General features: G+C 45.1%; 1 protein-coding gene across 1 annotated transcript in view; it reads left to right on the plus strand.

Moving 5' to 3' along the window:
- Positions 1–4,289, plus strand: part of AGXT2 (alanine--glyoxylate aminotransferase 2) — a 34,493-nt gene extending 30,204 nt beyond the window's left edge. The window contains exons 13-14 of the mRNA XM_032337629.1: positions 470–568; positions 3,623–4,289. Coding sequence (XP_032193520.1) covers positions 470–568; positions 3,623–3,739 — 216 coding nt within the window. The 3' untranslated portion in view covers positions 3,740–4,289. The remainder of the gene's footprint in view (positions 1–469; positions 569–3,622) is intronic.
- Positions 4,290–25,829: the final 21,540 nt, after the last annotated feature.

The following is a 25,829-nucleotide window of genomic DNA, read 5'->3' on the forward strand; positions in this document are numbered from 1 at the left end:
AAAACAAAGTGAACAGTTGAGAATTACCACATCAATAAAGCCGACTCCAAATTTGGCTAGAAAAGAACCAAATTCCCAGGATAGCCATTGGCAGAGCCAAGATTCACTGACTATCTGCATTCAACTTCGTTTTTTCTTTAGGCATTTGGAATGAATTGGGATAAAAACAAATATTTTTAATAATAACACCACCACCACCCCCAAAGACTCCATCCAGCAATTAACAGCTATATTTTTCTTTCTTTCTTTCTTTCTTTTTTTAAGTTTTTATTTATTTATTTGAAAGGGAGAGAGAGAGAGCATGAGAGGTGGGAGGGTCAGAGAGAAAAGCGGACTCCCCGTTGAGCAGAGAGCCTGATGGGGGATTCGACCCTCGGATTCCAGGATCATGACCTGAGCAGAAGGCAGTCGTCCAACCAACTGAGCCACCCAGGCACCCTAGAAAATATATTTTAAAATATATTTGCAGGTGAGCTGCCAGCCTCTTCCCCGGGAAGAAGTCAATGAAATCCATGACGACTGCAAACGCATGGGGCTTCTAATTGGCCGAGGCGGCATTTTTGCCCAGGTAAGAGCAAGGCTGGTCTTTCCCTGTGCCTTTCAGTGGGCGTCTCCCTGACGTCCCCGCGCTGGTCTCTTTCCTTCGCGGCCCAGCCCCACTTCCTCTGGGCATAATGCTCAGATCTTTTCCTGAAAAAGGTGCAGTGAGGCCAGAAGACCACGCGGGGGCGCTGTGTTCCAATTGTCTAGTTAACGGGGCTCTAGGAGGACCGTCTCACAAAAGCCTCACAAGAGATACACAACCAACCAGAGGATTTACAGTACAGGTCACAGCAGAGTCATCACAGTCATGCAGTGACTAATTTCTCTCATGTATGAATTAATTCGAACCCTGTGAAAGCAATTCCAGTCGGGAGGAACCTAACAGCGCTGGCCGACCCAGGTGACCCTTCAGGAGAGGTGCGAGACCACCCTGGCTGGATCCCTAATGAGAACCCAAAATCAGCCCCTCCCAGCGCCCTTCACCCATGCAGAGTCCAGCTCTCCCTGCTCCCTCCTGGAAAGGCCAGGGATAGCCCCAGCAGGTGCGGTCCTGGGGCAGCCCTGCGCCGTGGGTGCTGCGGACAAGCGCTGATCCTCTCCCCATGTCTCTCACACCAGCAGGACCCTCGCCCTGAAGTGGTTCCAGGGCAGACATGTAAGATTTAGGGTAGCTTCTGCTCCTCCCCTAATTTGTTCTTGTCCCTTGTCCTCTTTCTTTCGCGTTTTAAATGTCGGTCCTTCTTCCCGGTTTCCCTGCTCCCTTCTTGCCCCGCATTCTAGTTGAGTGAAAGCGCTTGCCTCCTACTTCTCAGAGAACACAGAAGCTCTTAAATAAGATCTCTATGTAAACTCCTCTGTTCCCCACATCCGTTTCTTACTTCCTTTCCTGAAGATTCAGGGAATGAGGTGTCTCTCCTGTCAGATCTGGATTGACAATCTTCACTCCCAACACTCTGTACCTTTGCTCAAGGGAACATCACTGTGTTCTCTTGTCTCTGTAATTTTTCCTCAACCTCCCCTTACCTGTTAAGGAATAATCTTAAAGCTCTCCCACCCAAACCAAACCACCTCAAACGAAACCAGAATGTGCACTTTTGGTGGGACATCCTCGAGGAGTTATTTCTAGTCCCGGTCACAAATATTTTTTCTCTACAAATTAATGATTAAAAATCCTATAACTTATAAGAACATGAAACAGTTGTTTACTTACTTAGTTATTTCTTAGTTATCTGGAAAATATTCAAGCGCTAGGCACTATTTGCTATGCTAGAACTAATGTGACCATGATAAGATCCAGTTCCTCCCTTCTCAGAACTGGCAGGAAAGAAAGACATATAAACAGATAATTAGAATACAATGTAGCAAGCTCATGTACAGCTATAATAAAGGGGTATCACAGGAGGAAAGAGAAGGAACTCCTGGTCCAGATTTTCTAACCAGGCTGAGCCTTACACAATGAAATAAACACCCAAAGTTTGGGTAGAAATGTTGCAGAGTGTGAAGAGCTACACGCTCACCAGTGTGGCTGAGGCATAAGGCTTGAGGCACTGAGTGGAATAATACAAAACCTTAATGCTGGTCAGGCACTGCTATAAACATTTTACATTGACTCATGTAATCCTTTCAACAAACCTATGAAATAAATACTGCTATTGTTCCAATTTTACAGATACAGAAAAAGAGGCACAGAGTGGTTACATAAATTGTCCAAGTCACACAGCTAGAGTTAGTGGCAGAACCAGGATCTAAGCTCAGGCAGTCTGATTTCTGATTTTCTGTCCTCTGGGAAGAACAAACCTGAGAGGCCAAAACAGGGAGCAGTGAGTGGGTGGGTGGGGTGGCTGATCGTGCTGTTTGAACCCACTCCACAGTGTTGGGATTAAGGGGACGTTCAGAGAACAACTCCAGGAGTGTGGAGTGTACAGACTGGGATGCAAAGCATGAGGGAGAGTCGAGCACCAAGCCTCATGTCTAACTTGGTTGAGACACGGCCAGGATGAACGCTGCTTTGAACATGCTTGGGCTGAGGAGTTTATGGACATCTGTTTCTGCAGACAAGTTGGTAGCTCAGAGGAGAGAATTGGGGCCAAGTCACGATTTTTTGAGTTGTCAGCCTCTCAGTGGTGAGAGGAGGAAGTCTCGGAGGTTGTGGGGGAGTCTTCATGGGAAACGCAGTGAGAGCAGGACACACACTTTGGGAGGCACCAATGTTTACAGGATCGGTGGGAGGCAAGGTGCCCAGTTGGAGGAAATGCAAGGGCAGAGGTGCCCGGAGAGTTAGCAAGCCCCAGAGACATGAGGTGGGACGGAGGGGGCAAAGTTCAAGGGGAGAGAGGGACTCAGGTGCCCCAGACAGTGTCCCTGCGGGGAGGGTGAGGACTGAAAAATGCCTACCACCCAGGCTCCCCACTTAACAGCTCACTGGCGGCTGTGGTGAGAGTGGCGTCAGAAGGCTGATGGAGCAGAGCCAACTGGACTGCCCTGGGTTGGGATGCGAAGAGATGAGGGCAGAGTGAACAGTAATGGCCAATAAGCCCCAACGCCTCTTTTGAGGCGTTTCAGTTTGGGCAAAAGGAGACAATAGCATTTGTATAGTGGCTAGAAGTAGGGGAGGCGACAGCTTTTTGTTTGGTGTGGTTTGAATTTGGGCTGGCAGACTTTTAAGTCTCCTTGTTTGCAGGCTGAGCTTGGGGGAGGGGGTAGAGGGGGTGCGGAGTCACAGCGATCAGGAAACTGAGAAGCTAGTTTGTAGGGTTGTATACCCAGACGTGGAGGCCAGCCTCAACACTCGCAGAAATACGAGGTAGCTAAGGTGCCTGAGACCTCAGGGAAGGTGGTAGAAAGACCAGGAGGTGAGCAGATGGCAATAAAGGAAGAGGGGCAGAGCCAGATGGCACCAGAATTGTGCGACTAGAAGGGAAATGGCCTGGGTGCAGCACTGGGGAGGAAGGAGACCAACCCGGAGGGAAATATAAGACATGTCATAAAAATAAGGTAAGAGTCTTAGCTTAGTGCATTTTCTCCAAGCAATATTTGATTCTATGATGATCTGTTGCTCTGTTTCCCTTTGTCTCCTCAGACATTCCGCGTCGCGCCCTCCATGTGCATCACTAAACCAGATGTTCATTTTGCAGTGGAAGTATTTCGGTCTGCCTTAATCCAACACATGGAGAGAAGAGCTAAATCAAACTTTTAAAAATAAAATCCATAAGCTTCAAGAACTTCCCACTTCTGTTCAAGGGTTAATTGGAGGAATTCCATTAGATAATTGGTGTAAGTTGTATAAGACATGGTTGACGGCTCACCAGCCAAATGTGTTACCAGAGCCCCCATTATCTTGAGAAACCCATCCTTCAAGAAAGGATCTTTAGCCCTAACTCAGAGAATAAATCCTAATTATCTAGGTTGGTTATGGTCATTTAGTTCCCCTTGCCAGCGATTGGTTTATGCATCACGTGTGACGAGACTTGGGGACAACGCATCCTGAAAGGAAATATTTTGGTGGAGATGCCTTAAGGTGAAGGTTTGTTTACTTTTCATTCTTCATCACCAGAAGACATGTCTTCTTGCTCAAACTATGTCAGCCATTTTGAGACCATGAAGACAAAGCTTCTTTGCTGGGGTGAGAAGGCAGAAGGAAGCTGAGTCCTTAGTAAGGTCAATGAGCCTCTGACTTAACCAATCCTAGATTCTTACCTTGGAGCCTCTTGTTATATGAGATAATAAACTCTGTGCATTGCACAGCCTTTTTGATTGAAACTTATTATCTGTGGTTGCAGCCATAAGCCGCCTAAGAAATGATGCAGAAAATACGCCAGGTAGATAACTGTCCCCTTCTTTTTTAACTCCCTTAAAATATCCATCAGAGCCTTCTTTTCAATTTCCACTTCCATCACCTCATCTGGAACTAAATCCTCATTACTCCTATTGCAAAAGCCTCCAAGACTAGAATTTTCCAAACTTTAGTCATTAGAATGCACATTCCTAGTGTTTTTTTCCCATATGGATACACCACCTGTCTTAGAATTGACTTAACATTTTTCCTTAGTTTAACTTGTTTCACTTAGATGTATTTGATAGTAACCTTTCTATAATAAGAAGAAATGGGAAATAAGTACTTCCTGTCATACTGGAAAGTACTCATTCAAGTAAAATGAACGCAAAGCAACGTGACTTATTTCTAGCGGGACAATATTGCTTGTAGAAGTTCCTAGTCTGAGGCTTGTTCTCTCTTTATTCAAAAGGAGATTAGAGGGTATTTGAAGAGGGTCAAAAACTACCAGCAAACTGATGCCCTCTCTCAAACACTAACAGAAGAGGGTCCACAGAATTGAAAGGGAAACAACTTTCTCAGAATGCAATTAGATGTTTATTTGAACTGTGTCCAGTTTGATGTCATGTTCCTGTGGCCTACCCCCTGGGGTTTCTGTTCCACTAACACATCCTACACCTCACTGCCAAATCTGTCTCCCAGAGATATCAACTTAAAGATGGCATTCCCTTGTATGAAACCTTCCAGTTGCTCCCCACTGCACCCTGGATAAGATTAAAACCCCTTTGGGGTGCCTGGGTGGCTCAGTGGGTTAAAGCCTCTGCCTTCGGCTCAGGTCATGATCCCAGGGTCCTGGGATCAAGCCCCACATCGGGCTCTCTGCTGAGCGGGGAGCCTGCTTCCTCTTCTCTCTCTGCCTGCCTCTCTGTCAAAAATAAATAAATAAAATCTTTAAAAAAAATAAAAATAAAAGATCAAAATCCCTTTGACAAGGAGCTCCCTGCCCTCCTGTATCCAGTTTCCAAACAGAGCAAACATTTCTGAGTGCTCTGTTTTGACAAGTGGAAAGATCACTGAATTAAGAGGCAAATGATCTGAATTCTAAGCTCAGTTCTTCCACCACTTATTTGCTCTAGATGGTGATGGCTGAGCCTTCTAACCAATTTTTAAACCTCATTTTGTTCCCAGGCTTATCAATACTTGCCCTTCCTACATCTTGAGTTGTGTTGGGAATCAAGTAAGCTACTGAATGTAAAAGCACTTTGAACTATGCAAATAGAAATTCTTCCCTTCGGGCGCCTGGGTGGCTCAGTGGGTTAAGCCACTGCCTTCAGCTCAGGTCATGATCTCAGGGTCCTGGGATCGAGTCCCGCATCGGGCTCTCTGCTCAGCAGGGAGCCTGCTTCCCTCTCTCTCTCTCTGCCTGCCTCTCCATCTACTTGTGATTTCTCTCTGGCAAATAAATAAATAAAATCTTTAAAAAAAAAAAAGAAAGAAATTCTTCCCTTCAAGCTCCATTTCTCTTCTTCCCTTTACTACAAAAACTTCCAAGAACAGTTTTTGTGCTTCAGTGATCCTTCCTTGCTTCCTGCCTATGCCTCAATGACTAGAATTTCACTGCCGCCTTTCATTCCTTGGAAACTATCTTGTCAAAAGGCCATCGGTGACTTCCTCATGGCCAAAATTTAACTTTTCCTTTAAATGTTCTTCTTTTTTCCTTTTACTTAATTATTTGAGAGAGAGAGAGAGAAAGCACAAACAGGGGAAACCATAGAGAAAGATGGAGAAGCAAGCTCACCACTGAGCAGGGAGCTGGAAGCAGGACTCGATCCCAGAACCCTGGACTCATGACCTGAGCTGAAGACAGACGCTTTGATCAATTAAGCCACCCAGGTATCCCGGAATGTTCTTTCTAAACAACCGTTCATTCTTGAATACAATTTTCTTGGCTTCTACAGTGTAGTCTTTCTAACTCAGATGGCTCCCCCTAAGTCTCCTTCCTGGAAACTCTTCCACTACGAGGTTCTGTCCTGGGTCTCTCCTGGGCCATCACTTCCTCCATGATATACTCTCTCCTCTAAGTAGACTAGGGAATTTCCCAGGAAAAGGAATTTCACCTGTCCTGACTATGCTGATGACATCCAAATATTCATCTTCTGTCTCCTCCTTTATTCTGAGCCCCAACCCCAAGATTCTAGCTGTCTAGAATCCACCTTCATGTGGATGTCACAAGGACACTTCAAATTCAGCATATCGGACATAAAACACACTGAATATCTCTTCTCCAAGGAGATTAGTGATACCTTTTGGTCTTGGCCTCAAAACTTCGGGCATTATTTTCTTTCAAGTTATCTTTTTGCCCTTCATGTGACTAAGTCTCATGAATATGTTCTCCAACATAGTTTTTCTTAACCAATCCTAGATTGGTTATATGCCCATTTATACCGAAACTGCCTTAATTTGGACCATCATTCTCTCTTCTAAACAATTTAAACTACCTCCTAACTGGTATTCTAGACTCCTTCCCAATCCATTCTCTGCACTGATACAGAGCGACCTGTTTGGCAATAAATATGATCACATCTCTCATCTCCCGAAGACTTCGAGGGTTCCCTATTGTCCATGGAACAAAATCCAAACTCCCAACTATTATGACATTCAAGGGTCCTCACAATTTGCCCCAAACCACCTTTTTGAGCTTTACTCTTGCTGTTTCTTCCATGTTCCGCACATATGTTCTTTGATCCTGTAGTTCCCTCTACCTGGAATGTTATTCCTCTCTTCCTTGTCCAAGGAAATTATGGGGTCAGAGGGATTGGACAAAGAAACCAAGACTTACTTCTTTGTTCTTCTCCAAAGCCTTCCCATTTTCAATACTAATTTTCTTTAAAAATAAGGTAAAAGGGAAGAATACTGAAAATAAAGTTTATGATAACCATTTGGGAATTTAGCAAAACGTGCAGAGGAAACAATAAAACACAAATTTAAATAAAGCCAAAGCAAAACAAAATGTTTCCATACTCTAGTCCAGGTCCCTGCCAATGCTAGGACATCATCTCCTGGAAGAAATGGGCTAAAGGAATTTAGTGGTTCAGGTAAATTCCTAAAACATATTCCCTGTGGCTTCCTGAGTCTTAACAGGATCCTGCGTATGCCTAACGGTGCACTGTTACTCTCTCACCTCCAGGGGTCCCTCTAGAGTAAAATCCGGCAATGGAATTCTGCCGGGTGAGAGGGTCCCAGGCCTCATTCCCTGACTATGAGGGTGGCGTGGCTCTGAGCGCCTATTGGTGGGGAAAAGCTGCTCCTCCTTCTTGAAGAGTATCTGGGGACTTAAGATGCACAAGCCATCAGAGGCATGGAGCAGAAAGGGCAAAAATTATGGCCTCCGAGGCTGGATGGTCATTCACTTCTCTCACGAGTTTATAGACATGACGGATTCCTATCTTTCCATTTGGAGCCGTGGGCAGGAGCTTCGCACCCCCATTTCCCCCCTTCCATTTTCTGCTCTACCCACAGGAGGTGGGAGGTAAGCCAGCTTACATAAGGCAAGGAGCCCACATTCGTGCCAAGCTCTTTTTTATTTCCTTCCTTGTGAAAATGGTCTAGAGTGAAGGTGATGAACACGCAACTCCTGGAAACTTCTTTCCACACAAGGAACATATTGACAGTTCATCATGTGATTAGAATAAAACAGTCAAATGTTGGCAGCTCTTTAAACATTCAAATGCCAATCCACGCAGGAGGGAGTAATTAAAATTAAAAAAACAAAAAACAAAAAAACAAGGACCCCATCAAATCAATCTTTGGTTATGCCATTATTAATGATTATAAAGAGATGCAAAATAACACTATAAAGGGATAACAGAATAGCAAACTATGCTCTTATTTGTTTTATAGAACTCCATTGTTTTATATCAGTGTAGTTTTTGACTTTCGGCTAATTCAAGCTACTCTCAGAAGGTATCTCTAAACTATGGGGGGACTTAGTTCTTCTACCTTTTGAATCCCACTTACATCTTCCCTTTCTTATAAAGAAACAGGAAAGAATAATCAAAAAAAAAAAATCACAACATTTGCCACTCAGTCATCAGAATGCCAACCCCAGAGCATCGTTGTCTTGGGCAGAGCAGATAGAAGGCTGCGGGGCCCCGCGTCAGCCCGTCGCTCTGGGCTCATTAAAGCTGAAAGCTCCCCTCCTGCTGGGCACAGGCAGTAGAAACAGGTCACAGCTTTGCCCCATTAAAAATGGGCACAGCAGAATACAACTCCACAAAGTATCTCAGCAAAAACAAAGGGTCCTCCTTGTTCAGTAGAGCGAAGGTGCAGAAACAAAGGCTTCTTTGTACCGGTCCAGACACAGGAAGTGTTTGGCACAAGGCAACGTGTCATGCTAGCGTCCATGATGAAGGAGCAGCCACACTAAGAGATGTCAAGAACACAATCTAATTAAGAACTGGGCGGGGAGGGTCACTGCAGATGGCAGCTCGGGCAAACACGAACTTTTAATTAGTCGGAGCAACACAACGCGAGGGAGTGAGCCTGCACCCTCTCCCCATTTGATTTATTTCCAGCAAATTCCCCTTCCTGTGCCGAAGCTTCCCCTGTCCAGAGAATAATAGAACCTTGTGGGACCCGGGTGAGGATTAAATAAAACAATACACAGACAGCTGCTCAATTCATGTTAACTCTTTCCTTGGCGTACCTTGCCTTTCGACACAGAACTGCCTTGGTCCGTGCTTGGCCTCACCACCTTGGGCTAACGTTTATTCTCCCATATACAACTCCTCTCCCTATTCAGACTTGACGCTACTGGCAGGTGACCTCTTCTCCATCCTCATGAGCCTGCCTAACACAGTGCACCTCAAAGAAAAGGCAAGAACCAATTCTGCTTTTTATCCATAGATGCTGCAATGTCACCAACAGTTGAAGAGAGCAATTAGTCCATCTGAAATAAACAATGAGCCCTCTGATACAGGCTTGTGTGTATGTGTGTTCGGAGACCTATATGTTTAGAAATATATATAGTACATATTCTTAAACATGTGGAATATGTAATTAGAAACATATATAACATAGAAATATATATTTGGAAATATATTACATAAGTATAGAGTTTCAGGTAATGGTATTTTATTTTTTTATTTCTTTACATTTTATTTATTTAAGTGATTTCTACACCTAACAGAGGGCTCCAGCTCAGAATCCAGAGTTCACGAGTCCCGTGCTCCTCGAACTGAGCCAGCCACGTGCCCCTGGGATTATTTTAGAAAGTAAGGAAGCCTCCCTTGGATGAATTGTGAGAAGACCCTATATCCACAGAAGGAATTGAAAGGGTTCCCAGATACCTCTCCTACCTTCTCCAAGGGGGTGTCCCATTTCTTAGCATTCTCCTCAGGTCCCCAGTTCACATCCCTGCTGTGCTCACACTGGTCTCCCCCTCCCAGGACCTGTGCTCACCCTCCTGTGGTCCCCCCCCCGCCCTGCACTGCTGCCCCCACCACGCCCACAGGCTTTCCCATCCACCGCTTCCTCATCCTTCGCGAGCCCACAGCCAAGTTCAGGGACAGGTTGTTATTTCACAGAAACCTTTGTTCTCTCCCCCTCAATCACTCCGTGTTCTCTAGGATCTTGCTGCATAAATCGTTCATTCTCTGCTGGATTTACCCCTTCTATGTTCTTCTTCCTTCTTCCCCTCAACCTATAAATGCGCTTCTCTGTCCTATAGAAAAAAAAATTCTTTAAGCTCATCTCCTCTTCTTAAAAGTGATGTTGCTCTGAAGAAATTGTGGGGTGCGGCTCCAAACTTTCCTCCCTCCCACCTCCTCAGTGTCCTGCAGGCTGGCTTCTGGAAATGTATTCTTTTAAAAGTCACCAGTAACGAGGGGTGTCTGGGTGGTTCAGTAGGCTCAGCGTCCAACTCTCAGGCCATGGTCTCAGGGTCGTGAGATCAAGGCCCATGTCGGGCTCCATGGTCAGTGCACAGTCTACCTGAGATTCTCCCTCTCCCTCTGCCTCACTTCAAACCCACACTTGATCTCTAGTTATTTTGTTTTCTCTCTCTCTCTCTTTCTCTCTCAAACAAATAAATAAATCTTTGAAAGTCCCCTGGAACCCCTGTAAGGGTCATTCTTATGTGGCTACTTGACCAGCCATGAGATTTTTCCAGATTTCTGAATAACTTTTCTTTCTGGGCATGTCTATCAGGGTGATTCCAAAAGAGATTGCATTTGGATTGATGGACAGTGGAAAGCAGATGGACCTCCCCAGCCTGCGTGGGCATCCCGCCATTTGCTGAGGGCCTGACTAGAACAAAAAGGTGGAGGAAGATTGGATGTGCCCTGTCTCTGTCTGACCAGCTGATAAATCGAGCTCTTTCTGCCCAGCATCCCTGGTTCTCAAGCCTTCAGCTCCAGGCTGGAATGTGCACCTCTGTCTCCTCTCCTGGGTTCTCGGGCATTCAAACTATAGCTGGCCAGTTTCCAGCCTGCAAACAACAGACTGTGGGACTTCACAGCCTCCCTAATCATGTGATCTGATAACTTATAATAAATCTCTTTCTAGATATAGCAATATATCTCTCTACATAGATATATATACATATGGAAAATCTATTTACATAGATGGATGGCTAAATATCTAGCTAGCTAGATCCTATTGGTTCTTTTTATTTTTAAGATTTTATTTTTAAGTAATCACTATACCCAGTGTAAGGCTCCAACTCATAACCTCAAGATCAAGAGTTGTATATTCTACCAACCGAGCCAGCCAGGGGACCTCAGTTCTATTGGTACTGTTTCTCTGGAGGGCACTGACTAACACACCCCCTGAACTGCTAAACTCAACAGAATGTCTTCAGCACTCACCTTACTTGGCGTCTCTGTGGCTGTTGGTCACATTCTTCTTCTAGAAATTCTCTTCCTCTATTTTTTTTTCATAATGGCTCCATACTCTCCCACCATCTAACCACCTCTTGAGTCTTTTGTATTCTTATACATTGGTTTTTGTTCAGTTTGCTTCCAGATGCTGTTATACCCCAGGGATTTTTAGCTTAAGCTCTTTTTTCCCCATCTCTGTATACTTCATCTGAGTGATTTCATCCATGAGCCATGATGTCAGGCTTTTGACTGTCTAGATGCTGAGGATTCCCAAAAGTACCTCCAGAACAATGTCCTCATGGGTTAGAGACTCGTGCTGTCAGCAACTCTTGAACATTCCCCCTAAATGCCTTCTGCCTTCTCTTTCTCCATCCTGGAACGCAGGTTGATCCAGCCCCCTTCTTCCTCTAAGTTCCTGGTGCTGGTAATTCCCCACCCACCCAGCCCAAACTTCCAGCTCCAGCTTGCCTCCCTGCCATCCCTTTGTGCTACCCCATACCTGCTGGCCACAACTTCCTCATCTCCTCTAACTGCCCCAGCCCTGGCCGTCATGGCTAGTTGGGAGTGTTTCAGCAATGGCCCTCGGTACCTATTGGACCTTCTTTGTCTTGCTAATTGCCCTGTTCCTTCCCTGTGGCATGGCCCACCCTGCCAGTCATCGCCATCCTCACCCATGCAAGAGTTAAACCATCGGCGGTTCCTGTTATCTAACTATTTCTCTGTTCTAGCTCAGAGCCTCAGTGTGGAAGCATCATTGATTGCCACTTGGAGCAAAATTTTAAAAAGCAAAAGGTAGGAGGAGAGAATGAAATTATGCCAGGAATAAAATATTTTTAGGATTTTTTTTTCTTCCTCGGATGGTACTAGGGGTACATCAATATAGTAAGTGAACTTTAGCAGAGGTGTCATTAAAAACCACTCTTCTAGCAAGTTCCATTCAGCACTGCCACCCACCAGGACCTGGCACCGGGACTTGATCCATGCTCCTGTAGGGGTCCTGAGCCAGTTCCACCAACCTGGGCTAGACGGCCCTCTTCATCCTTGGTAACAGCCCTGGAGTCAACTCTTAGACACACCTTCCTTCTTTTTAGCAATATTCACCCTCCATCTTCTTTTTAGAAGGAAGCTTTTTCCCTTCCCAGAAGCATTGCCTTCCCCTACATGTAGGCCTCTCTTTGTGCTTCTTGAAGTAGAATCTTTACCCCCAGAATCAACTCCTCCCTTACTCATCTAACTCATCAGGAAGGATTGTGGGGGGAGGTGGTGAGTTTGGGTAGAAGGAAGCAAGATGTATCTTCACTTAATCCTTTTAGTGCAGCAAAGAAAAAGCAAAAAACCATTTAGTTTCTGTATCAAAGTTTTGAAAATTCAGGTTTTGCCACTCTTGAAAATATATTTTAGAACTGCATACTGTCCCAATGCACCAGTTTAAAAGAATATATTTGAACAAGAAGAACAAAACTGAAGGATTTTGATGTTTGAAAACATTTCCTGTTTTCAAAACTGACTATGAAGCTCCAGTGATCAGAACAGTGTGGTATTGGAACAAAGACACACTTTAAGACCAATAGGATAAAATAGAGAGCCCGCAAATAAACTTTCTTGTAAATGGTCAGTTAGTTTTTGAAAAGGGTGCCAAGACCATTCAATGGAGAAAGGATGGTTTTTCAACAAATGGTATTGGGGAAACCAGATACCTATATGCAAAAGAACGAAGCTGGACCGTTTCCTTACAACATACGCAAAGATTAACCAAAATGGACTGAAGACTTAAATATTGAGCTAAAACTTTAAAAGTTTAGAAGAAAACACAAATTAAAAAAAAACCTTCATGCCGTTGGATTTGACAATGATTTCTTGGATAAGGCAACAAAAGAAAAAACAGGTAAATTGGGGTTATTGGAATTAAAAGCTTTTGTGCATCAAGAACAGTATTGAGAGAGTAAAAAGACAGCTCACAGAATGCGGTAATATGTTTGCAAATCATATGTCTGATAAGGACTAGGAATCGAGAATATATCAAAAACTCCTACAACTCAACAACAAAACAGCCCAACTCAAAAATGGGCAAAGGACTTCCCTAGCCATTTCTCCAAAGATAATATACAAATGGCCAATAGGCACGTTGGGAAAAAAAAAAAAAAAAGCTCAACGTCACTAGTCATTAGGGAAATACAAATCAAAACCGCAATGAGATATCATTTATACCTGTTAGGATGGTTATTACCCAAATATACAAACATGTACAGATGCAGAGTAACAAGTATTGGGAGGGCATATGTAGATATTAGAAACCTTGTACATTACTGGTGGGAATGTTTTCCATTATGGAAGCAGTGTAGTAGTTCCCCCAAAAGAGAAACACACAGAATTACCATACAATCTAGCAGTTCCACTCCTGGGTACATTTCCAAAAGAATTGAAAGCAGGGATTTGGGAGTACCTGGGTGGCTCAGTGGGTTAAGCCTCTGCCTTGGGATCAGGTCATGATATCAGGATCCTGGGATAGAGCCCCGCATGGGGTGGGGGGGGTTTCTGCTCAGTAGGGAACCTGCTTCCCCACAGCCCCGCCTGCCTCTCTGCCTACTTATGATCTCTGTCTGTCAAATAAATAAATAAAATCTTAAAAAAAAAAAAAGCAGGGATTTGAACAGATATTTGTACAATTGTGTTTGTAGCAGCCAAATTCAGAAAAGTCAGAAGGTGGAAATTGGAATGTGCTTTCTGGATGAATGGATAAACAAACTGTGGCTTATGCATAACGATGGAATAGTTATTCAGTCTTAAAAAGGGAGGAAGTCCTGTCACGTGCTACCTCCTGTCTGAACCTGGAAAACATGACACTAAGTGAAATAAGCCAGCCACAAAAGGACAACTATTCTATGGGTCTGCTCGTGTGAGGAACCCAGACCAGCACCTTCTTAGATAAAGAAAGTAGAATAGAGGTTAGCAAGGGTTGGGGGGAGGAGGGTATGGGAAATTACTGGTTAGCAGGTCTAGAGTTTCTGTGTGGGGTGATGAAAAATGGGTAAATGGATAGCGATGTTGGTCATGCAACACTGTGAATGTGCTTAACACCACTGACTTGTGCACTCGGAAATGATGGAAACAGTAAACTTTATGAGCTTAAACATTTTTGCAAAGATACTCATTTGTAGGCAACATTTTCTCCAGCAAGCACAGAATGCAGGATTAACATAGAGATTTAAATTACATAAAGCAATGCAATGACACAGGGAATCTGTTGCTTTAAAGCCAGCCGATTTAAAGCCACTTCTCTGTATCTGGTTGAAAAAAAAAATGTTCACTGGTGCACAGAGGACACATGACTTCTCTTTGTGTCTGGGTTTCTCAATACCGGACCCTGGGTCTGCAAGGCCTCTTGGAATTTTACATCTGCAAGTAGATGTAAATACCAGCAGTGATCACTGTCCACTGAGAGCCCTTACCAAAATAAGGGACGTTCTGTTCCCTGAAGCATGCGCTCTCCTGGGTAAAATGAGCAGGTTGAACTAGATAGATAAACTCTAAGATCTATATCGGCACTAGCATTTTGCTGCTCCCTGAAATTTTAAACAAGTAGCAGGTATATTGAAAGGGCTGGAGTATAGTTTTTCCTAGGAACAGAGCTGAAGTGGATTTTTGAAGGGTCTGAGCTCGGTGACTTCGGGATGTGCTTGTCACAGACTCGCTCAGTCCAGTGTTCCAAGGTGTCCTGGAGAGCAGGCATGTTTCTAAGTGGGTATGGATGCGAGTGGCGCTAACGATGTGGGAAATTGGAAGGACCTGAGAATGTGGACTATGGAAGACTTTCTTTCCTTGAAGGTGTCAGGAAATGCCTTAGGCTTCCCTTGACGGCTTGCCTCCACGAATCTGCACTGACTGGGGCATCTCGGCCTCCCCCCTGGCCAGTCTGCTCTCAGGTCACACGGTTTTCCATCCTGTGATGAAGCTGATGGCGCATGAGGAAGGTGTCAGGCTACAAATGATAATCGATCAAGAGATTGAGAGATTGTGCTTAATAAGGTAAATCGTGTGTTAAAAAATATAGCAATGAAGGTTTGGATGTTAAGGCTTCCACAGAAGTAACAAATCAACCCCTAAAATTCCCAAATAGACTATTTAAAAATGTATAATGCTATTATGAGCCCCCTTCAAAGGGTGATAATGGAGAGAGGTCATTACTTCCTCCTCTCAGGAAGCGAGGCTGTGCTAATACGGACGAGAACAAAGAATTAAACTAAATGTTAATTAAATTTTAAAGAAAATAAGACCTGGGTCTAACAGGCTGAAGTTTCCATTCGGAAATGGGCTAGAGGATCGGAACAGACGACAGCCCTCCCTGAGTATTTCTGCTCGCCTTGGGCAGGGTGACTTCAGGAGGCAGCTTCCCGGCGGTGGTGAATGGAGGGTACCCTTCCGAAAGTCCGCTGTTTGGCTCTGGAGGAGGAATGTACGTGTCAGATGGTAGAGGAATTCAGAGGAAGAAAAGCTTTGACTGAGGAGATACTGGGGAAGCTTCATGGAAAAGGAGTCATTTAAACACCATGGCTCCAAAGCAACGTTAGGGGCAGCACCGCCCCCACCGTCCCTCCCCCACCATCCATCCCCCCTACCCTTTAGAAGGAACTTGGAAAGGGGTCCTGGGCTGTCTACACAAAGCTGGACAGAGCTGAGGCTGGGAAGACAGGGGCATGAGAAGTCAGGGGTCGGTGTCCCCATGCCACCACTCCCTGGTAGGGAATGCAAGGAATCCGAGGGCTCAAAATCTGAACCTGACGTTTGGGGTCATTATAAAGTTATAATTAGCAGGGTAGGAGGTTAAAGCTTATTTAACTTAACAGTGTGTTAGCTTGATTTATAGCTTTAAAATATTTTGACATCTGGTATGTGGGTCCCCATTTGTTCTCCTCCCTCAGGTCCCCAAAAGTCAACGGTGTGCTGAATTCTAAGTGCAAAAGGCATCCTTGCACTTCTGAGCCTAAGGGGGAACCCACGATATAGTATTCTTTTTCCCAACTGAGAGAAAATGGACCAAAGCAAATGAACATCAAAAAATCAGCTTTATTATCCATCAGTGGAAGGTGCGTGGCTACAATGGCTTCCTATCACTAAAGCCCAGAGGGAGCCCGAGACCACCCAATTCACAGCCGCACTCACAGCCACGGGCCTTGCCACCACCGCACACGCCCTCCCTGCCGGCTACCCCGTGGGAGCAGAGCCCATGCTACTTGGCTGCCCTCACTGTGGACCTGGATCAGACCAGAACATTCCCACTCCACAGGGACACCAGCCAACCCAAAGAGGAAGAGGCACAAAGAGCCAAACCACCCACACCCACTTCCTCTGCCAAACCCACCAATCAAATAACCATTCACTCTCCTCTAGCACGAGAATAGGAGCGGAGAGAGGCTGGACAGTTACGCTCAGCAGGATTGGGAGAACAGTGAATCACAGACACACACACACACACACACACGCACACACGACCCCGCGCGCGCGCGCCCCTGTCCCCGCCCTGTCCCCTGAGATTGTTGCATATAATGCTGCGTTGAGTCTGTCTCCTACAAAGAACAGGAGGGTTTGAGAAAAATATTAGGAAGCTGGTAAATTTCAAATTAAAAAAAAAAATGCAATCTTTTGCTTCCAAAAACTCCAAGCTGCACGTGATTTCACTTTAGAAGGGCCATGGCGGTATTGATGGACGAAATGCATTCAATCCCGAGGCAGGAGAGAACTCCAGCCTAGTGCAAATCTCCACCTGGCCTGGCTTATTCAGGGGGCTTCGATGGCTCCACTTCTCATCAAGTGCAAATGGAGAGCCAGCCCCTGTGGGGCTGGAGGGCAGAGCCATCTATCTCCCTGGATGGTTTTGTGTTCAGGCTGAGTGCCTAGTGCTTCCTGCCTCGTGGACATGACCGCTTGGATCTCTGCTGCAGCACTGAGCTCGGGGCCTGTGGCAGGCAACATGTCGTGTTCCCCGCCCACCCCCCCGCACCCAGACATCTACCTCCTTATGCCTGAACCCATGCCGACGTTTCCTCATATGGGAAAAGGGACTTGGCAGAGGTGAGGGAAGATCTGGAGATGGGCAATCATCCTGGGAGGTGGGCCTGTAATTATAAGGGTTTTTATAAAGGGAAGAAGATCAGAGTCAGAGGAGAGGAGTCAAGTGGCCATTGCTGACTCTGAAATTGGTAGGGGCCACAAGTCAAGAATGCGGGTGCCCTCTAGAAGCTGGAAAAGGCAAGCACCCCGACACTTCCCTGGAGACTCCAGAAGGGGCCATTCTTGTGGACTGATGGCTTGACTCCAACCCAAGGAGACTCACTACAGACTCTGGCTTCGAGAATCTTAAGGTAATAAATGTGTTTTGTTCCAGTCACCAAGTTTGTGGTGATGTATTACAGCAGAAGAGGAAACTAATACGATACTCTCAACCACCTTTTACAGATGGAGCTGGAGCACAGTGAGGTTAATGTGCTCAAGGTCACGTAGCCCGTGAGAGGCAGTGCAGGGATTCAAAACTGCCTGTTTCCTTGCAGAGCCCAGGCTCTTGGAAGCACACGGTCCTCCACCCGATACAGAACATTTCAGTAAATTACAGGATGACACACGGCCGCCTTGCTGCAGGCATTGCCGTGAAATAGACAATTCGTGGCTTTCACATATGCCTCTTCTCAGCTGAGGATCCCAGGGAATTGGTGACATTTCCAGAGTAAAAGAACTTCGTGGTCTCCATTGGGAGAAGAGGGTCCCCATTTTTGATGTGTTTCTGTCATGCTCATCTTCTTTGGGGGGCCACTGAGGAAGTGAACTTGGAGTCCCAGGACTGGAGGTAGTGGTTACTGACCCCGGCAGTGGCCCCAGGACAGGAGAACTCATGAAATCAAGATCATGGTTCTGCCTCCCCATAAAACGTCAATATATGGAGATCCAAGGAAGAAAACACCCTGTTCAGGGAGCTCTGGGAGCAGATCAATTGGCAAGAAGATCCATGATCCTCAAGGCCCTCCGGGGGACAGGGACAGGACCGGAAAGCAGGGTTCATGGGCACCTGCGTACCGTGCATTCTGCTACACCATTCGTAGATGAAATGTTGTGATTTTAACCACTATGCTAGGACATAGCAGCCCTCATTTCTATTTTACTCTGAAGTTAACAGGCTCAAAACTTGATATGATGCCACATGGTTAACAAACCTTATAAAGTCTGGATTGAGATCTGAACCCACATGACCCTAACTTGCATACCTATCCCCTCTCCAATCTGGTCCTCGGTGAAGCAAATAGCTATCCCCATCTTTTGGTTTTGAGGTGCCTCAAAAGGATGCTTGCCTCCCTGCTTGATTCTCAAATTGTCACCATCTCTGAGGATCTCCTCACTGTTACCCAGGACACAAGGAGGGCAGGGCCACCGGGCAACCCCCAACAGCAGGGCGAGGCGGGACCCGTGAGGGAGGTACGGGGGTTAGGGAGTGGACACTGGATCCCAGGCCCATGTCCAGTTCCCTGAGGGGGTCGAACACTGGAAACCAAGGGGCCTGAGGTCAAGGAACCTCCAGAGAGTGGAAGGCAGAGCACCGAGGATGTGTCTGTCCAGCTGCACAACCTTCTCTCAGGCTGAGGGGATTTCTCCTCAAAACTCCTTGCAGCAATCTGCCATCTTCCTCCACGCTACCTTTCCAAAACATGATTCATGTCTGAGGAGAAAGCCGATGCGTGAAGTACTGTGTGATCACCCGCCCCTCTCCAGGAGAACCAGGGGCATCGCCGGCCTCTTCGGCAGGGAAGCTTCCTGAGAAGTGAGATGCTCCACTTAATGGACTTCTCAAAGCAGAACCATGGAGACCTCGAGATAGATTGTCCACACTGGCTGATGCCGCCTTGCTTTTTGTTCTGGGAAGGTCCCAAGACAGACCAAAAATAAGCAGATCAAAACCAGAAACGATTAAGATCTCTCCTCATCTGTGTGAGAACTCTGGAATTACATCAAATGCCAAATACTTGGGTGGTCTTGGGGGTGAGAGCGGTGTCTGTGAGCCTCGGTGCAGCCGTGTCACCCGCTGCTGTGAGAACGTGCCACCCGCCGGACTCTCAGCCACAGGCCAATGGTGGCTGTCACAGAGGAAAATGACTTCACTCAAAACATTCAACTCTTTCACTTCAGTTTCTGTTTAAGATGTGTTGTGGACGGTTCTGTGGTTTGGCCTGGCCAGGTTATCCTCTGATGCACCGTGAAGAGAACAAGCAGATAGGCTTTTGGGGGAAGGCCGCCCAGGAATGCGGGTCAACGTTTTAAGCGGGTAATCCCTTAGACTCAACATTTCCCCTTCCAGGAGCTTATCTGAAGGGCGAAAAATACAAGCAGCATAAAGGTAAATCTAAATATAACGGTCCCAGTGTCGTGGTGAACAATTTTAAGACCTAAATGATCAGTTCTATCAACCATATGTAATCCTTTATCGTGCAGTCTTTGACATAATACATAATAGTTGACATAGGGCACGTGCGTAAGTGGGAAGGAAGTTATGAAACAGTATCGAGAGGACAAGTTCAGTTCTTACGAATCTTTATCTGCCTGGAAATAGTCTTAGGAGTATTCATTAAAATGTGGATACATGTGGGATCTCAGGTGACATCTGCCTTCCTTTTAGCATTCTGGGAATGTTTTTCAAACAGCCTTTCCTCATCCTATGGCTAAAACACCCTAGTTTCAAACACTTTCTGGAAAACTATTGCTCCTTTCTGGAAAAAAATGCAGATTCAACTCCAGAACAGAAATAAAAGTTGTCCCCGGAGGTCTCACCAGCAAGAGCACGACTTGTAAGCCATTCAAAAAGTACTTCCTGCCTGGTCAGCTGGCAGGTTAGAACAAGTGTCGTTTTGGGAATCAAGAACAATAAAATTAGTGCCAACAGAGGTGCCCTGAAAACAAGACTTTTTTTTTTTTTTTAAAGATTTTATTTATTCATTTGACAGACAGAGATCACAAGTAGGCAGAAAGGCAGGCAGAGAGAGAGGAGGAAGCAGGCTCCTTGAAGAGCAGAGAGCCCAATGTGGGGCTTGATCTCAGGACCCTGAGGTCATGACCTGAGCTGAAGGCAGAGGCTTTAACCCACTGAGCCACCCAGGTGCCCCAAAACAAGACATTTTTGAGAGTGAGTTCTGTTGGAAATTCTGCTTCATAACATGCTGAGGCCACTGTTACCTTTGGACTCACAAGAGCAGGAGTTCTTATTAAATTTGAATAAAAGTACCTGAAGAGATTGTACAAACTGTATACCACGTTATCCAAATGCTAAGAGATACTATGATCTTTTCATTTTTAGAAAGAGTTAGCAGCTTTCTCTAAGAGTGACATTCGAAGGATCCATAATGCAAAGGATAATGTGAGCCTTTTCTATTTTCAGAAGGCACATTATATCTGAAAGTACATTAATGATGTTGGGGCCCTGAGTGGCTTCAATGGCAATTATGTGTACAAATGCGCCAAGCCTTCTAACATAATTAAGATCACTGATCTGTGAAACAGTTTCCATTGGCGTCACACCACCACACTGAAATAGCATATTTCCAGCTTCAGCCTATACAGATTTTGCTACAGTTCCGCAGGAATCTTAACATATACAATAGTACTTTTTTAATACACTCTAGGATCAATATACTCATGGATTTCCCTCCACGTCATCACTTCACTGTTCGGATTATTCCAGAAATCAAAGTAAATAGCTGAAGCAGGAAAATTTCTAGCAGAAGAGATGATTCAAAGTAAGTGAAATCTGAGTTATTGAATGCTTACCCTGTGCAGGCACCGTGCTTACCCCTGAAGACTTTAACCTTCACAGTTCTGCAAGGTTGGTCTCACATCTTTTACAGATTTTTTTTTTTTTTTTTTGGTAAAGATTTTTATTTATTTGAGAGAGAGGGAGCACAAGCAGGAGAAGCGGCAGAGGGAGAGGGAGAAGCAGACTCCCCCTTGAGCAGGAAGACCCATGTGGGGCTCAATCCCCAAACCCCGGGATCATGACCTGAGCCGAAGGCAGACATTAACTGACTGAACCCCCAGCCACCCCTATTTTACAGATTAAGGAAAAAGAAAAGGCTTGAAGAGTTTGAATGACCTGCCCAAGTTTGTCTAGTTAATGCTGGTGCTGGAATTTCATCGGAGATCTCTCATAGTTCAGAGCCCAAGTCCTTGGCACTGCTGAAGCCACACCTCTCCTTCGGGTGCACACCCTGCATCAGTCAGGGCTTGAGCCACCTGGAACCCTGAGCACAGAACGAAGGCTTTGGTGATGCGGGAGTCTGAGTTCTCTGGGGTGCAGAGGGAGCCAGTCTAGGGCCTGCAGGGTCTTCTCCAATGTGTCAAGAACAGAAGATGCTGTGCTCCTGCTGCTCAGCCCTGGGAGGACGTGGGGTCCCAGACCGGGGCCAGAGTTCCAGCCACCACCTCTTCGCTTAAGTGGCCAGAGAGATAAGGACAGTCCACATCTTGAAGGACATTTCCCAAAAGTCGCTCAAGTCACTGGCTAGAAGTGACACCGGACTGCCATGCGGCCTGGAAGGTAATCACGTTCTAAGTGGCTTTGTGCCCAACTAGAGATCAGAGTTGACTGAGACACTAGTGATGGCCTCTGCGACCATGTCCTTACAGAACACATCAGGGATCAGATGTACATCCTAAACCCTTTAAATTCCCTTTTGTAAGGGTGTATCTTGCTGGCAAGAAGGGAATCATTAATCCGTATTTCCCTGGATGTTTACTTCATGAAAACCAGTAACAAACCCTCCCTACCCAGCATCCAGAATAAACAAACAAATGCCAACCTTTTCCTTCCGGCCTTAAAATCAAGCGGACTCCGACGAGGCCACTCCTGCCGGCACACCCCGCTTCCGCTGCGCTCCCTCCCTTTCTGGAGGCCATTACTTTATTACTTTTCAGAACAATGTTTCCCAGTGAGGCTACCCTGCTTTCAATTCACCACTAACAACGGTACTTTTTAAAACTCATAAGTGGCATCTTTCATCTTCTGACAGCTTGTTTTCATAATTGTTTTTTTTCCCCACAACAGCTATCCACTGATACTACAGATCAAGTTTTAACTGCTCCGTTGTCTGCCATCTTAGAATGGGCCATAATTGCTCCATTTTCTTGTTCATGCATTTAGAATGTTTCCCACTTTTCCTAGATACAAACAATTCAGCTACGAGCATCCGTGTAATAAGGCTGGCACACAAGTACTGGGGTTCTGGACAGTCCCAATTCTCAGGCTCTAAGGAGCAGATGAATCACCTGAGAAATCTTAACTGCAGACTCTCACTGGGCAAGTCCAGGGTGGGACCTGAGCACCGCCTTCAGGAGCGAGCTCCCAGGGGAAGGCCAGGCTGCGGTGGTGCAGGCACTGGGGAGCAAGACTCTAGTCCTGTGCCTCAGGTTACAGAGCCTGAGGTCAGAGGCTATACTATTTATCTTCAACTTTCACACACATCATCAAATTCAATTGATTTTACTCCAAAAGAAATGAGTGTGTCCTCATTTCTTCATCCTCACCAACATTCTTTCTTGACCTTGTGAGACTTTTTGCCTTCTGCCAATCTGAAAGCACAGAACAATTATTTAGCCGTATTTCCCTGGTTATCTGTAACAATGATCATCTTTTCATTGTTTAACTATTCCAGCTTTTCCTGATATATTTTACCCATTTTTTCTAATGTAGTTAATCTGATTGTGGTCTGGGAGACCCAGAAGGACCCAGAAAGTCCTTCCTTTTCCAGTATCCTACCCAGATGAAGCTCCATTTTCTTCATATACTTTAACCAAACACGGAACAACAGACTGATTGCAGAAGCCGGTATGAGTCCTTAATTTCAAGCTAGACAAAGAAGTCTTCAAAAACGTGAAAAATTGGGGCTGTCTAGGTGGCTCAGTTGGTTGGCTTTTACTCAGGTGATGGTCCCAGGGTCCTGGGATTGAGCCCCACATCGGGAAGCCGGCTTCTCCCTCTCCCTCTCCCCCAACTTGTGTTCTCTAGTAAATATTTTTAAAAATGTGAAACAATACCTCTCTTCTCATTAAACTTCCATTTCAAAAGTTATTTTTTGTATTTGTTACTTAACATGTATTCTTTTTTAATAAATACTCCTAAATCCATTTTGATTTCTAAGAGTAAATATCAATAAATAGAAGCCCCACCCACAAATACTGTCTGGAGTTCTCAGTTTTGAGAGAGTGAAGGGGTCTTGTGACCAAAAAGTTTGAGAACTGCTCTACTAATGTGTGTCTGTCATTTGCTCCTTGATTTGTAGGGGGTACTTCTTCAAGTCTTCTGGATGCTAATCCTTTTCATTATATAAATATTGCTAACCATTTCTCCCAGGCTGAAGCTTTCTACTTCGGGTGCCTGTTGTCCTACAAAAGCTTTAATTTTGACACAGTCCTGTTCTCTAGTGTACTTCTGCTAAGGATACTGCTCCGGTTTTGAAACCGAAGTCTCACCAGGCTTTCTAGGGAAGCCCAGCTCTGGCACCACTGAACACAGTGCAGAGAGAAGACAGGATTTCCCCTCAGCCTCTCCTGGCAGAGCCCGCCTTCCCTGCGTCTTCCACAGCTCGGCTTCCTTCAGTCCGATGGCGCTCACAACTGACCCTGAATGAGGCCAGTGTAAAACATGTGCTCGCATATTTTAGACTATTCTGTTTTGCTTCAGAAAAATGAAATCAAATGTCTGTGAGTCACCAAAAATATTTTACCTTCAGCATAATACATGTTTCTGTTTCCCTCTTCAGAAGTGGATGAGGAAGCACATTCCTGTAAAAACTTAATACACGTTCAATTCAGCATGTACACTTCAGTCTGCAAGTATCTTAACTGAAAAAGATTCAACTCTTTTAAATTCAACATTTTGTATAAAGCTTTCATATTTAAAAAGCACTTTTGTAATACTATTTTGCCCGGGGCGCCTGGCTGCTCGGATCACACGGCTCTTGATCTTGGGGTCATGAGTATGAGCGCCATGATGGGTACAGAGATTAATACTGCTGTTTTATCTGCTCTTCTTGATAATCCTGTGTGATAAACAGAAAAAATACGATGCTGAGAACTGTGTTAGAGATAAGGAGAAAGAAATTCAGAGAAGTTAAATGATTTGTCAGCATTATATACGCACAGGAATACAAATGAGATCTAGCTTTCAGTCACAACTGATGAAGATCCTTTCAAAATATGGCTGAGTTTTGTGAATCTGAATAAAAGCTACCGGTAACCCCAATCAATCCGCACATGAAGCAGAAACTAAACACCTGCCTGGTGGGCACAAGGGAAAGCAAGGACATTCTCTGCCTGTCCAGAGGACTTCATAATTCTTCTGTACAATGTGATCTGTATGCCCTCTTGTTGATAAGTATTCCTATTTTTTTTTAAGATTTTATTTATTTATTTGACACAGAGAGAGATCACAAGTAGGCAGAGAGGCAGGCAGAGAAATGGGGGAAGTAGACCCCCTGCTGAGCAGAGAGCCCGATGCAGGGCTCAATCCCAGGACCCTGAGATCATAACCTGAGCCAAAGGCAGAGGCTTAACCCACTGAGCCACCCAGGGGCCCCCAGTACTCCTATTCTTATTACAGCCAACTCACCTAGTTCTAATTAGCAGAGGGTGGCAACTTTTCAGACCAAGCTTGGGAGGAAGAGCCCAAAGAACTGGCTCTATTTCCCCTGAAGGGACAAGAAAGGGACAAGGTGGGGGCAGGGGGTAGCACATGACAATTAGGAGGAATTAGCAAAAGAGAATAGAGAAACAGAAAGGAGGACAATAAAGAAAACTTATGGGGCACCTGGGTGGCTCAGTTGGTTAAGCGTCTGCCTTTGGCTCAGGTCATGAATGGGTGTCCTGAGATCGAGCCCGGTCTCAGGTTCCCTGCTCAGTGGGGAGCCTGCTTCTCCCACTGTCCCTCCCCCCACTTGTGCTCTCTCTCTCAAAAAATAAAATCTTTTAAAAATACTACTAATATTTCTAAATGAAGAAAAAATTAAAATACAAATGTGTATTTTCAAGTCAATCACACAGTGTGATCCCTACGCTCAGTACTATCCATGAGGCATTCAGAAAAGTCTTTGCCAAGAGACTCAAGTATTAGAGCTCATAACTAACTGAAGATTCCTTCACTCGAAGGTTCAAGGATATAAGGTGAGAGCTTCACTAAACACAGAGTATGTATTTAAAGCCACTGAGTTCAAAGTTGCTCTCAAGACCAAGTGTAAGAGTCGCCTATTTAATCCAGCCTCACCCTAAAAACTGACTCATCACTGATCCACATTCGTGACCACACTCACTTTCAACTGTTCTGTTTTTCGAGTTAATATTCATCTTTGCTACAGAATGGATGGCATAAATACCAGCCCTATGAAAAAACTTTTATTCAAAAAGTTGTTTTCCATTAAATGATGAAAAAAAAAAAAGTAAAAACTTGTGAAAATAGTGAAGGAAAAAAGCCCAAGGCAGAATATCCTTTGTTAAAGAGTCAGTACAAATTCTGCACCACCCGCCCCTGGTTCCGTCATGCTTCACGGCCGTCACCATGCCAAGGAGGAAGTGCCACACAGTGATTTGCTTCCACCTCCACAATTTAAATCAGG

The sequence above is a fragment of the Mustela erminea genome, chromosome 3, assembly GCF_009829155.1.
Source record: "Mustela erminea isolate mMusErm1 chromosome 3, mMusErm1.Pri, whole genome shotgun sequence".
Taxonomy (NCBI): domain Eukaryota; kingdom Metazoa; phylum Chordata; class Mammalia; order Carnivora; family Mustelidae; genus Mustela; species Mustela erminea.